This window comes from Acipenser ruthenus, chromosome 46, assembly GCF_902713425.1.
Source record: "Acipenser ruthenus chromosome 46, fAciRut3.2 maternal haplotype, whole genome shotgun sequence".
NCBI classification, from domain to species: Eukaryota; Metazoa; Chordata; class Actinopteri; order Acipenseriformes; family Acipenseridae; genus Acipenser; species Acipenser ruthenus.
In genome coordinates this window covers 7,155,879-7,169,443 of record NC_081234.1, presented here as the reverse complement: position 1 = coordinate 7,169,443, position 13,565 = coordinate 7,155,879, and the positions used below count along the sequence as shown (strand labels likewise).

The following is a 13,565-nucleotide window of genomic DNA, read 5'->3' as shown; positions in this document are numbered from 1 at the left end:
TTATTATTATTATTATTATTATTATTATTATTATTCACACTATATTACACCTATTCAAGGTCGCAACCTTCCTCCATATGCAAGACTTTGCGCCCGCGCGATCCTTTCACCCTGTAGGAGCAAGAGGGGCTGGACTAGAAAGACGAGAGACGGTAATGGATACTGTACTATCTAAAATGTCGATATTATATAACCATAACACACACACCCTTAGTTTGCCCTATTTTCTGGTAATGTGTACACTGGAGAGTAAAAAGCACCTGCGCCTGCAATACAGTAGCTCAATTAAAAGACAGCCCAGATCTGCTGTATTGGGAGTACAGATAATTAGCGCATTGTAACAGGCTAGCAGCACTAGGAATTAATGAGAAAGCAAATATTGCCAATCTATGGGATAATATTAAAAAACGAAACGTCCTTGTGCGGCAAATAAGAAAATAATAATAACACGGATTATCGGTATATTGAAAAGGATAGTGAATGAGTTTGGTAAACAGTTAGGATACAATCCTTCCTATTGCCTTGTGACTGAAATGTGCACCAAAAAGTGTAAGACGTCCATGTTAAAATAGTGCTAAATGCTTAAAAAAACCCGGACTCCTCCTTTTGTTATAACAGATACATATGTTTAACCTCCTACTGCTGAAGGTAACATTTTGCTTAGAGAATGGCGTATATAGCATTGCATTGGCAGGGCAAGAAATGTTTATCATATGAAATATAGTCCCCGCAAGCTACCTTGGGGAATGTAATCGTAATGGACAATCAACAAGGGTTATTTTCTGATAAAAACGGATTTCTATTAGGGAATTTTGCCTCCAACATTCGCTTCCAAAAGGAATCCTCTTGCCTCGGTCCGAACATCTGTGATGTTGTATTAAAACAACACTTCATATGACACGATATCTTAACACAGCCTTGTGTGTTATGCAGAGTAAAAACAGAGCGCCCTTGTCTATCGGTAATTTGCTCCTCGTGACTGAGTGGATTTTTTTTTTTTTTTTTTTTGTAATTCATATTTTACTGGCTAGGGTAGTCCAGGACAGGCATTGTGGCTCTGTACTATAGCACGAGCTGGCGTCTGCCAAAGCAGAGGGTAGGGCTCGAGATTGGACTCGCAACTGGCTGTGTTAGATTTAAGCTAAGCAGCTCTCCTTGCGTTTGTTCTGACAGCCGCAGAAGGCTGAAGGAGCCTATTCAGCAAAGACGCAGCTAAAGGTCCAAGTTACAAAATCAGCAAGAACAGCACTCGCTAACCAATACCTATGTGTTTTTTTCTTTTTTTCTTTTTTTTTGTATTTGTTGCCGGAGCAATGTCACTTTAACCTATAATCTTATTGTTTATGCAACAAACTGCATTTAAACAAAACGAGACAGCTGTTATTTTTTTCTGTTTTTTTTTTTCTGAGCGCGAAGAAGAGGATGACTTATGTGGGTTTCTGGAAATGGGTGGCTTCCTCTTGCTTTTTAAATTGGGTTCCTTTATGAATTTGAGAGCATCCTGCTAATTTCCCCCAAAAACCAAGGGTGCGCCCAGATTGCACCCTTCTGGCATTTTAGCAGGTCGATGTTTAATTTCTGACGGAGAGATCTATAAAAAGAAAAAAAAAGTTAGAGTTTTCCCTTTCCCGACCCCACGCCCGCCTCCCGCTGCTCAGTGTGTCTCTTTGCCAGCGCACGAAGTTGGTGACTACCAGAATCGTGTTTAGTCATTTGAAAGTGGACATTACACGCAGAAGAACTACACAGACCACAGCGTGCTGCAGAAGTTAGAAAGGCTATCTGATTAGTAATCTCAGTCCTGGGGTTGCTTTATACCTTTTGGAAAACTAAAGAAATTCACAACTGAGGATTCAGCTATTGCTTAACCTACCGATTGAGGGAATAACATATTTTGGAAACAGTGGAATGGTTATATTTTCCACACAAGTTTTCCAGGGTGCTGGATTATTCAAAGGCAATGTTGTATACATCTCTGAACAACATCCTGGAGAAATGATTGGAGATTCACAATTGCACAAGCGCTGAAGCCGCACCAGGGTGCTAACAAGTCGTGGAAAATTATTATAAACAGAAGGAGGAAGAAATCGAAAAGGGGTTACTATTATTTCGCAGCTTGCCTGACTAACGTTGCCGTTGGATTTATCATGATTGTAATGAATATTTTCGGACTCTTTCTCCTATTAGGTAAGCACGGGATACAGTGTATGGGATTGTATTTCCTCTAAAGGAATTCAGTGAATGAACTAAAACAGTCAGAGTTGTAAAACGGGATAATGATCACTACGTATAATCCGTCTATTGTCAAAGGTTTGCAATTTTTGTGTACATTTGTACTATGCTTGTTATATAGAAGTGATTCGCTGTAATTGATTGCTATGTCAATATTTAAGAAACACGAGGTTTTAATATGTTGAACAGAGTCCGCACAGGTTATGTTTTAGCAATGGGGAGTTCTCCCTAGACCGTGTATAGACTATACATTTCACAATTTCAAAATCCGTCTTGTAAAAAAAAATCACATGAGTTTGATGAAGTCGTGTTTATCTATAAAGGCAATTAGCCAACGGGCTGAAAAATAAACCTTTCTGATACAATTAAGGTTCCGTTTAGAAAAGATTATGCACAATTCTCATATACACACACACACGCACACGCACACACAATGAAGAAGACTGTACATAAAAAAGTTAATAGACTAGCCTATGTATATATCCTAATCACACTGCTTTAGAATTGTCTACTTGACCTCTGGGCACCAGTATTTACAATGAAAAAAAAAAAGCACTAAAAATGGTGTTGGAGCTACTAGGAAGGAAAATGGTCATTCTATATAGGCTGATGAACAGATACAAGATTAGCTTTGAAACTTAATTAGTCAAGGTCGTGGATTTCAATACAATGCGCACTGAATGTATTTTAGGAAGTGCAGTATTTCTTTCACCTGCAGAAACACTTGCATACCTATGGGACTTGGGCAAATAAGAAATGTGGCATCCTGGTTCATTTGGCTGTTGTATTTTTACAAGCCCGGCAGAGAGACCGTGCAAACGCCGAAACGGTCCAGTTTCCAACTTCCTTGGACCAAGTTACACATAATACTTCAGAATCAAGCAGAATAAACCACCTACATATAAGTTCCTTGGAGATATTTCATAGTACTTTATTAACATACATGCCTGTTAGCTTGCTATCTTGTAATGACCAAGTCGTACAAATATTTGTTTATATAACGTTTACAGATCAGATAATGTATTAGTTTAGGGAAGACCTTTACCATTGCTTTTATAGGCCAGCGCAGGCAAATTGTTTGATCCCGTTTTATCAGCGTATTTTGTTAATTAGCCAACTCAGGTGACACTGAAATTATATTGGCAAATTCTTTGTTCGCCGCCTGTAGATGTCACTGGTATACTGCTGCAGGAATTCCGAGAGAGAGAGAGAGAGAGAGAGAGAGAGAGAGAGAGAGAGAGAGAGAGAGAGAGAGAGAGAGAGATTGGATTTTTACGTATACTTTATTGACAAAAAAAATTAAAATACAGGATACAAAAAGTGATCCAATCAATCAATTTATATATACATTATTATTATTATTATTATTATTATTATTATTATTATTATTATTATTATTATTATTTTCCACCCAACCACAAAGTGCAGCAAAACGATACACACACTAACTCAGGATCCAAAAATGAATAAATACCAATAGCAAACGTACACATTAAAACACAGCTCTTCATCTTCTAATTCACATAAAGTTCCATTTAAACACCAGATCATTTCAAACATTTCAAGATTATGCATTAGTTTATAAAAATTATAGTCTATTCTCACCTGGTGTTTGACTAGCATCTTAAAAATAATAAGAACATCATGGCTGAAATAACCTTCAACCTTGTTCTTCCTGCTCTTATATATTGCCATTTTAGCTTGCCCCAAGATAAAATTTGCTATTTGATCAATGGACTTATTACTTTTTGTAAATCGAACTCCAAAAATAAATACTGTTTCATTAAAATGTAGGTTAAGATCCTTAAAAAGTACCTGTAAAAATGTAAACAGTGCTTGTAAACGGGTGCAAAACACAAAACAATGAAAAACAGTTTCTCTTTGGGTGCAGAATGGACAGGAGTCAGACACTGAAGGGTTAATAACACTAATAAAAGAGTTAACAGCGATGATGGTGTGTAACACCCGCCACTGCAGATCCCCAGCCCTTTTGTTTAACGGTGGCTTGTACATGCTACTCCAGGCCGGCTCTATGTCATCCTCCACCCCCAGTCTGTCCCTCCAGTGTCGAGGAGCTGCCTGAGCTGTACTTGGTGCTGGACCTTCACACATGCTCTATACAGGGTCTTACCCTTGACAGTGTCCAGAGGGAGTTCTGTTAGTCCATTATGCTCAGTAGAGGTCCCGGCGGGGCTGGCATTTTGGTTCAGTACAGGGGACACGAGCAGTCTTGGAACTGGGGGCTGTGGCTGAGGGATCAGACGATCCTCAAAAAAAAATTTAAGGAGCAAAAGCACCTCCGAAGGTAGAGCAGCACGGATCTGACACAGGAACCTGTCTACACAGCGCAGCGAGCGCAGCCCCAGCACCGCGGCCAGGCTCTCCGGACTCCGCCAGCAGCACTGTGGCAGGTCCAGCAGGTGGCGCAGCTGTGTGTGAGAGAGAGAGAGAGAGAGAGAGAGAGAGAGAGAGAGAGAGAGAGAGAGAGAGAGAGAGAGAGAGAGAGAGAGAGAGAGGACTTGTGGGCAAATAATGATTTTTAAAAATATGTTTGTTCATCACAAAAAAAAAAAAAAAATACTTAATGAGTTTATAGAAGGAGTTTAAAATCTCCAGCACAAAATGAAAGTGGCTAATGTCTAATTTATACCGCAACATATCCCCTATATTTCCCAAAAGTATTATGACAGGGAATAGCTAGCAAATTGCTAATTGCATTTACTGTGGTTTTAAATCAATGTCATTGAGAATGAAAGCAGGTAGAACTGAATGTGTAACATGTAATGGCTACAGATGGCCCGTTTTATTGTCTTTATTATACACAATCAATAGCCCATGCTGTTTTGTAAAATATTAAACGACGAGGTCGTGTATTTGTGATTGTAAACTTAGTTTATGTTCGTTTTAGGATGATATTACCTGCTTTGTAGCGCATGTATTGCAGGAGAATAATGTGATTTCTTAAATACAGAGCATTTTTAGGTAGGCTACAGATCATAGCTAGACAGTAGACCATTATTTTAGACTACGAAGATTGACTTAGGACTGTGTATATCTGTTCAAAGCTTTTTATGGCTTTTATGGATAGTAACGTTACACGTATGTAGTTTTTAAAGATCTGTGAGGCCAGGTCGGTGTTCCACTTTTTGAACCTAACGTTTATAGGTTCCAGTTTTTTCGGCATTGGTTCCATTGAACGTAGTAGACACAGGGGCCATTGAAAATAAAATACTTTATTCTACAGCAATGATGCCTGCATATATGGTTAAAAGTTAAAAGTTAAAACCTGTGGCTTTTAGGTTTAGCAAAACCCAGCCAAATCAAGGCTAAAGACATTAATAGAATCTGGTAAGGTGATAACCCCATATTTACGGGGAACCATTTCTTCATGCCAGGGATAATAACACCCCACTATTCCCTGCTCTCTTTGTAGATGGCATTGTACATTCCCTGGCCAGTTCGCCTGTGCTTTCTAGCACCGGGACCCACGGATGGAGAACTCCGGTGGACTGTGTCAAGGCAAACGAGCAGTGCGCTGTGGATTCACTATGTAGCTCCCGCTACCGGACCCTGCGCCAGTGCTTGGCTGGCCGAGACAGGAATACCATGCTTGCAAACAAAGAGTGCCAGGCTGCGTTGGAGGTGCTGCAGGAGAGCCCTCTGTACGACTGTCGCTGCAAACGAGGCATGAAGAGGGAGCTGCAGTGCCTTCAGATTTACTGGAGCATTCACCTTGGCTTAACTGAAGGTAAGAGTGGCCAGTTGGAGAGTACGAAGAAGCACTTTTGAGTTCAGCTGCACACTTACATGCTGTCTATGGTTATGCCGTAAAGTATACCTGTGGTGGGAGTGCGGATTTAGAGTGAGGGTGCAGCTTTTGTAAACATCTTTTATAATTCACTCAAACCACCAATGTGTTTAACAGTATGTGGATAGTTGCCCCAGCAAATGGGAGCTGTTCGCTCACGTGGTGCTGGTTCTATTTCCGAAACTGCATCAATGCAGGTTTGCATTGTGTCCAGTATGCTTGACTTTGCACTTGGTGTATTTTTTGATCACAAGCTTATAAAAAAAATAAACTGCTTGAATTATTTCCATTCCTGTTATCATATTATAATATCCTTTTCTATTTATTATTGGTGTATGCATTTGCCCATTATACTGTACTGGTATACATCCAGTTAAATCATCAAATCTGCATTTAAAGAGAGGTTCTATATCATTTATAGATATTTTTAATATATAACATTTGAGGTGGCAATCAAATATCCCTATACAATTAAACAATCTTTATCTACCCAGCCTCCAAAACGAAGATGTTGTTGTTGAGAACACTAGTTTTTTTTATGGTTTTGTCATTTGTGTTGTAAAAAAAAAAAAAAAAAAATAGTAAGTTACTCATAGATGTTGCATGTCAACTCATGGTAGAAGAAAGCGTTTTTTTTTTTTTTTTTTGCATTTCTTCCATAGTGTTGATCATTGGCAAACTGTATAACTCTCGCCGTCATATCAAAAGGTACCAGATCTGAGATCCCGAGCGACCCAGCACGCATCAACACCTTGTGCCATGAATCTATCTGGTCCGGCGCTTATTTTATCACCTTCCAACATGTTTTGGAATTCATATTCACAATGATGTGTTTTTACAGCATGATGGATTCATTTCATAACCAAAATGGATTGCTTTATAAGAAGCATGTATTTAGCCAGCTGTCCAGTGGATGTCTTTTGGACCATATTTGACACCATGAATATCACAATATGGATTTCTTGTTTTAGACATGAAGTATCCCATTCAAGGTTGTTAATCGGTTTACAAAACTGCCGGGGTAATCTGAGTCTTTGGTAGAAGTACAGTCAAGATGCAGTGACATTGTTGTTTCAACATGACACGTGTAATGAGCACAGACACACAAGCTGTGTCTTAGAGCCCCCTGGTTACATCGCTCTTTTTCTTTTTTTAAACAAAACATATATATATATATATATATATATATATATATATATATATATATATATATATATATATATACATACATACATACAGTGCCTGGCATAATTATTCACCCCCTTGGACTTTTCCACATTTTGTAGTGTTACAACCTGGAATTAAAATGGATTTAATTGGGATTTTTACCATTTGATTTACACAACATACTTAACACTTTGAAGGTGCAAAATATTTTTTATTGTGACACAAAAGTTAATTAAACAAAAAAAATACATTTGTTGGTTGCATAAGTATTCACCCCCCCGAGTCAATACTTGGTAGAAACACCTTTGGCAGCAATTACAGCTGTGAGTCTTTTTGGGTAAGTCTCTACCAGCTTTGCACATCTGGATCTTGCAATCTTTGCCCATTCTTCTTGACAAAATTGCTCAAGCTCGTCAAGTTGGATGGGGACCGTTGGTGAACAGCAATTTTCAAGTCTAGCCACAGATTCTCAATCAGATTGAGGTCTGGGCTTTGACTGGGTCATTCTAAGACATTCAGGTTCTTGTTTTTAAACCACTCCAGTGTAGCTTTCGCTGTGTGTTTAGGGTCATTGTCCTGCTGGAAGGTGAACCTCCGCCCCAGTCCCAGGTCTCTTGCTGAAACAGGTTTTCCTCTAGAATTTCCCTGTATTTGGCTCCATCCATCTTGCCCTCAATCCTGACCAGTTTCCCAGTCTCTGCCGATGAAAAGCATCCCCATAACATGATGCGGCCACCACCATGCTTCACTGTAGGGATGGTGTTCTCAGGGTGATGAGCAGTGTTGGCATTGCGCCACACATAGCGTTTTGCCAAAAAGTTCAATTTTGGTCTCATCAGACCAGAGAACCTTTTTCCACATGTTTGCTGTGTCTCCCACATGCCTTTTGGCACAATCCAAACGGGATTTGATATGGGTTTTTTTCAGCAATGGCTTTCTTCTTGCCACTCTTCCATAAAGCCCAGCTTTGTGGAGCGTCCGGGTTATAGTTGTCCCATGGACGGTTTCTCCCATCTCAGCTGTCGATCTCTCCAGCTCCTTCAGAGTTACCATTGGCCTCTTGGTTGCTTCTCTGACTAATGCCCTCCTTACCTGGTCACTGAGTTTTGGTGCACAGCCTTCTGTAGGCAGTCACGGTTGTGCCATATTCTTTCCATTTTTTAGTAATGAATTTAACGGTGCTCCGGGGGATGTTCAAAGTTTGGGATATTTTTTTATAACCCAACCCTGATTGGCGCTTCTCCAGAACTTTTGATAGCTCCTTGGTCTTCATGATGCTGTTTGTTTAGATATGCTCTCTAACAAACTCTGGAGACTTCCAGAAACAGGTGTATTCAATCTGAGATCATGTGACACTTTAATTGCACACAGGTGGACTCCATTCAACTAATTCTGAACTTCTGAAGGCAATTGGTTGCACCAGAGCTTATTTAGGGGTGTCACAGCAAAGGGGTTGAATACTTATGCAATCAAGACTTTTCAGTTTTTTATTTGTAAATAATTTTGAAAATTTCCCCACTTCGACATTATGGACTATTTTGTGTAGATCAGTGACAAAAAATCCTAATTAAATCAATTTTAATTCCAGGTTGTAACACTACAAAATGTGGAAAAGTCCAAGGGGGGTGAATACTTATGCAAGGCACTGTATATATATATATATATATATATATATATATATATATATATATATATATATATATATATATATATAATACATGGATGAAGGCTATATATGCATCCTGAGCCATTCGAAAAAAGGCATAATACCACAGTAGTAATTCCTCTAGAGGAAAATATATATGTGAACTTTGACTCATTCCATCACTTTCAATTCAAACACAAAATGTCTCGTTTTCAATCACTCGACAAGATAAAAAAAATTTATGACGTCATAGAAACTCTAGATGGAATTATTTTCCTGCAACTCACTGAATATATATATATATGGCACACTGCTGTGTGCCATAATGATCAATAAGAAAAAAGATAAAAGAGAAAAGGATATTTCAGGTACTTAAAAAGGTAGAATAATTGATTACAAATCAATAATTTGTAATCTATTATTATACCTTTTTAAGTACCTGAAATATCCTTTTCTCTTTTTTCTTATTGATCATTTTGGTACACAGCAGTTTTCCTTTTTCTCAAACTTTATATATATATATATATATATATATATATATATATATATATATATATATATATATATATATATATGCTTTGCTATCATTTCCTGTTTTTTATGTACAGTAATGGCTGATTTCCATACCAGAGTCATTATACTAAAATTGTGTGTTAAAAATATTCTCTTAGGTTGCACAGATTTCTGTTCAAGCCCATAAGACGAGAAGTCATTAAGTTAATATGTACCAGTACTATTATAGTTGTTCTCTGATGAATCTTTACTGTGATAACGACCTTACTGAAAGTGCAAAATGACATGTATTGTTTTATCTCGTCTATCAGGTATCCTAGAATTTCCTCTATTTGCATGTCATGCATCACGTTAATGGGATATTGTTGCTGAGCTGCTAATGTATTCCAAAATATGACTGTCTTGCTATGCAAGTAAAATGCAATTTACTACCATAGAGTAGCGCAGTTATAGTGCAGTCTAATATTATCTGGAGATTGAAAACTGAACATATTAACATTATTTGCATTCCTTTTCTCAGATGGTTGTAAGGTACATTTGTAAGTCTCTGAGTCTACTCTATTCTTGTTATTGACAATGCAGGGAGTATCGTTTTCTGCTTGGGGTGAGACGCGTTCCCCAGCAGTTTTCAAAATGATAAGGTAGCTAAGCATTTGTTTGAAATAACAGCAGTCCCAGATACTGGGGAGCACAATTTATGATTGCAATCTCTGATCAATAGGTGATTTAGAAATCTGCAATGAAAGAGTTTGAGAAACTGCTTATTGGTAGCAAAGGGAACTGTCAAGTCCTGCTCAGGTCATAATGATTCACAGGTGTGTACATTGAAACATGAAAAAAGTGCTCTCAAAAGTGTTGACTGACAATGGGCTTGAAACAGTGTACCAAGTTCCATTATACAGAAATGGATATCCACCAGATTGTGTATAGACTCCCTTACAACCGAATTCACACATCAAAATCTCTGCTAATATTGCACAGATGGTTTTCCACATGGTGAGAAGGGTTCTGAAGGTGGTAAAAAATAATGACATTGATGTCATGTTGAGAATGACGTAGATAAATAATACTGGCATCATTTTAAAGCAAGTTTCCGGAGATACTAAAGATGATTAATTGACACAAGTCATTGACGTAAGTGGTTCAGAAACCACTCTTGGTCCATATTGTCCCTAACATTTTCAACACAGCTTAATAAAGGAAAGTGTGCTGACGTGGTAATCAATGAGGCATTGTCAGAACAATTTAAACACCTTGTCTTGTCACACCCAATCAGAGCCATTCTGGCTGCCCATGGTGCACCTATTATAAGCATAGGCTGGGATTCGGGGGAGAAACATGAGGGCTTGTCTCTCCTATTGGTCCCTCCTCCCTAACTTATTCAAACTTCAAAGAAACTCACCTAGCTGTTGGTGACGCAATCTGAGTCGCAACATCATCCTTCACCTCCCTGACCTCAACATTATTTACAGACAATACCCTCAATGAGCAGGGATTGCATGGCTTTGTCACGATCCACCCTGCTGACCTGGCCTCATCAGATGTTCCTCTTTCAGGGGGACCAGCAGCCCGAACGATAAGCAGTAGCAACACCCATACCCCAAAGAAGAAACCATGATCCAGACACGCCATTGACAGTGCTCTGGCAGGTGTTTTGTCAAACCGTAGTTCAGTCCAAAATAACGCAAACACACTGGGTCACAACGCCACAACCCAGCCATTATATATAAAACCATTTAAAAATAGATTGAACACCTGTCTTCTACCTGTATAGATTGAAAATGCCTCAGTGTGCACTCAGTTCAACAAAGGAAAGGTTTCTGCAATTCAAGTGCTGGTATATAATGACAGGCATTTAGCAAGAAAGGCACTGCATGTAATGACAGGGTTTGCAGTCTGGAATAAACTTCTGATTGGTGGAAGATGGCAGTGAGTTCATGCATTTCAATTGATTTCCTGGTATGTTCTTTCTTTAACAGTAGGATGTAGGCTTTTATACAGTGCAAACTATGAAATAGAAGTTTAGGCAGTTTCCTACGCACAAATAATTTGAAAAATAAGAGCCCTATTGTATAGCATCTTAAACCACAAGGCTTGATACTGAAATCCCAATTGAAATGCTCTTTCCATTGAAAATGTAAGTATATCCCTATCTGTGTATTTACATTCTGAGTTTTTGCATGGGTTCCTACAAAGTAAGACAAGTTTGGGAACAAGAAGAGGCTGTTGGGCACATCAAGGCTTGTCAGTTCTGAGAATACCATTTGCCCCTCCTAGGGGATATAATTTAATAAAACATAATCTAATAGTTTTTTTTATGTTCCTAGTGTTTTACATGTTACTATGTTACCTGGTGAGTAATTTGATGGATTTATAACTCTGTTAGGGTTACCATATGGCTCCATGTACACAAGGACAGTTTGTGACTGTTCAGGCTTTTCAACTTACACCCCAATGCATTCTGGTAAGTGCAGTCCTGCTGTGAAAGGTACCTGAGACAGGTAAAACTTCCCAGAATGCACTGCGATATGAGTTGAAAAACCCAAACTGTCCCAATGGAGTCACATGGTAACCCTACCCAGTACCCTTGTTTATCTACTCCTGCTTTGCAGTAATCTGCAATCATTTTCTAGTTCTAAATATAAAAAATCACAATTCAAGTGGAACACAGCAATGGCAGCTAATGCATTGGGATTTACGTGAATGTGCAGCGTTATTTGAAAGTGTAACCAGCTGTTAAACATGGTTTAATTGGAGCGGGTGCCAAGCTTTTCAACAAAAGTCTGTTTGGTACAAGCGAATTGTCTGAGAGGAATTCAAAAAGGTAACAGAAACAAATAGCAAAACAACAACAACAACAAAACACACACATGACATGTATTGATAACTGTTTTATTGTGTCTTGAATGCTGTATAACATTTATATGAATGTAAAGAGAGGAGGGGATGGGCTTCAATGCAAAAAAAGAATTTCCTAGTAAATGTCTTCATAGTGTGGCAAAATTAAGCTGAAAATCTTTTGTAAAACCCAGCAATTTCTCAGTTAAAAATGTAATTATGGGCCTTGTGCGTACCATTAAAACAATTCGGTTCCTCTTTAATTCACAGATTAATACAGCGCCTCATTTAAACGATTCAACACTTTTTGTCCTTTACATAATAAATACAAGACAGCTGGGTTAACAGACCTGCAAGTTACTGATGCTTGCTGCAATGTGTCAGCTGTTGGTGTTCTGTTATTTCACAGCTTTCTATTATGTTTTTGTATATAAAAAAGCTGCTTGCCTTCGTACATTTTTCTTTGTTCAAACAGAGCTCTGACAATAAGAGGGAAGAAAATGGGTGTGAACACCTACAGGTTGATTGTGTACAAACAGCAGAGAATCACACTTGTTCTCTATAGGGGAGAAAACTACTGGTGCATTTAAAGTTATTCCAACCCACTTCTTTGTAAATAATAACCTGCTGTACAACAAGAAATAAAAAAAAAAGAAAGAAAAACCTGCTGTCAAATATCAAAGACGTTTGATACTAACCTAGCACTTTCTTTACAGAGCTGTCTGTGGCAAAGCAAAGAAAGAAAGAAAAAAAACTGTTATTGTGACCAAAGCAGCACATAAAAGAAAAGCCAGGGTCCCAAAGTGTCTCACCTGGGAAGGCACGGCTGAGTGCTGTACAGGAGGGCACTGGATCCTACCTGTGTGAAGTTGTCGATCTTTGCTGCAGATTCCACAGGGAGCATTGGCTCTGGTGTCTACTTTCCTAGGTTGACAATATTATGGGTGACCATCTGGCCATTATGTTCACAGTTTGGGACATATTTTTAACTTCCACTGAAAATCATTCTGCAGTCTTTGTCTTTTCTTTAAGTACCACTATACCATTGTTGTTTAATCTACCAAACTTGTCATATTGTTATCCTGACCCTAACCATGTGTATATGTACAAAAACAGTGCATGTACAGTTACCCAGAAACATCCATGGTTATCACTTTTCTGTTTTTGATTTGTGGCTGTGACCCTTGATTCTTGATAATGGAATAAAGATGATCCCACACATACATGCTAAAATAACTCTCTTCTTCCCTTTTATTTTTGGATCTCTCACAAAGTGATGCTAATGGATATTGCTTTTTACAGCCACAGTCTTATTTTAGAAGAGTGTGTTGGTGATTATTCCATAACATTTGCCAGCACCAA

At 38.5% G+C, this 13,565-nt stretch overlaps 1 protein-coding gene across 1 annotated transcript in view; it reads left to right on the top strand.

Moving 5' to 3' along the window:
* The first annotated feature begins 1,036 nt into the window (after positions 1-1,036).
* Positions 1,037-13,565, top strand: part of LOC117971669 (GDNF family receptor alpha-2-like) — a 92,395-nt gene continuing 79,866 nt past the window's right edge. Inside the window, exons 1-2 of the mRNA XM_059013644.1 lie at positions 1,037-2,187; positions 5,666-5,980. Of these exons, the coding sequence (XP_058869627.1) occupies positions 2,148-2,187; positions 5,666-5,980 (355 nt within the window). The 5' untranslated portion in view covers positions 1,037-2,147. The remainder of the gene's footprint in view (positions 2,188-5,665; positions 5,981-13,565) is intronic.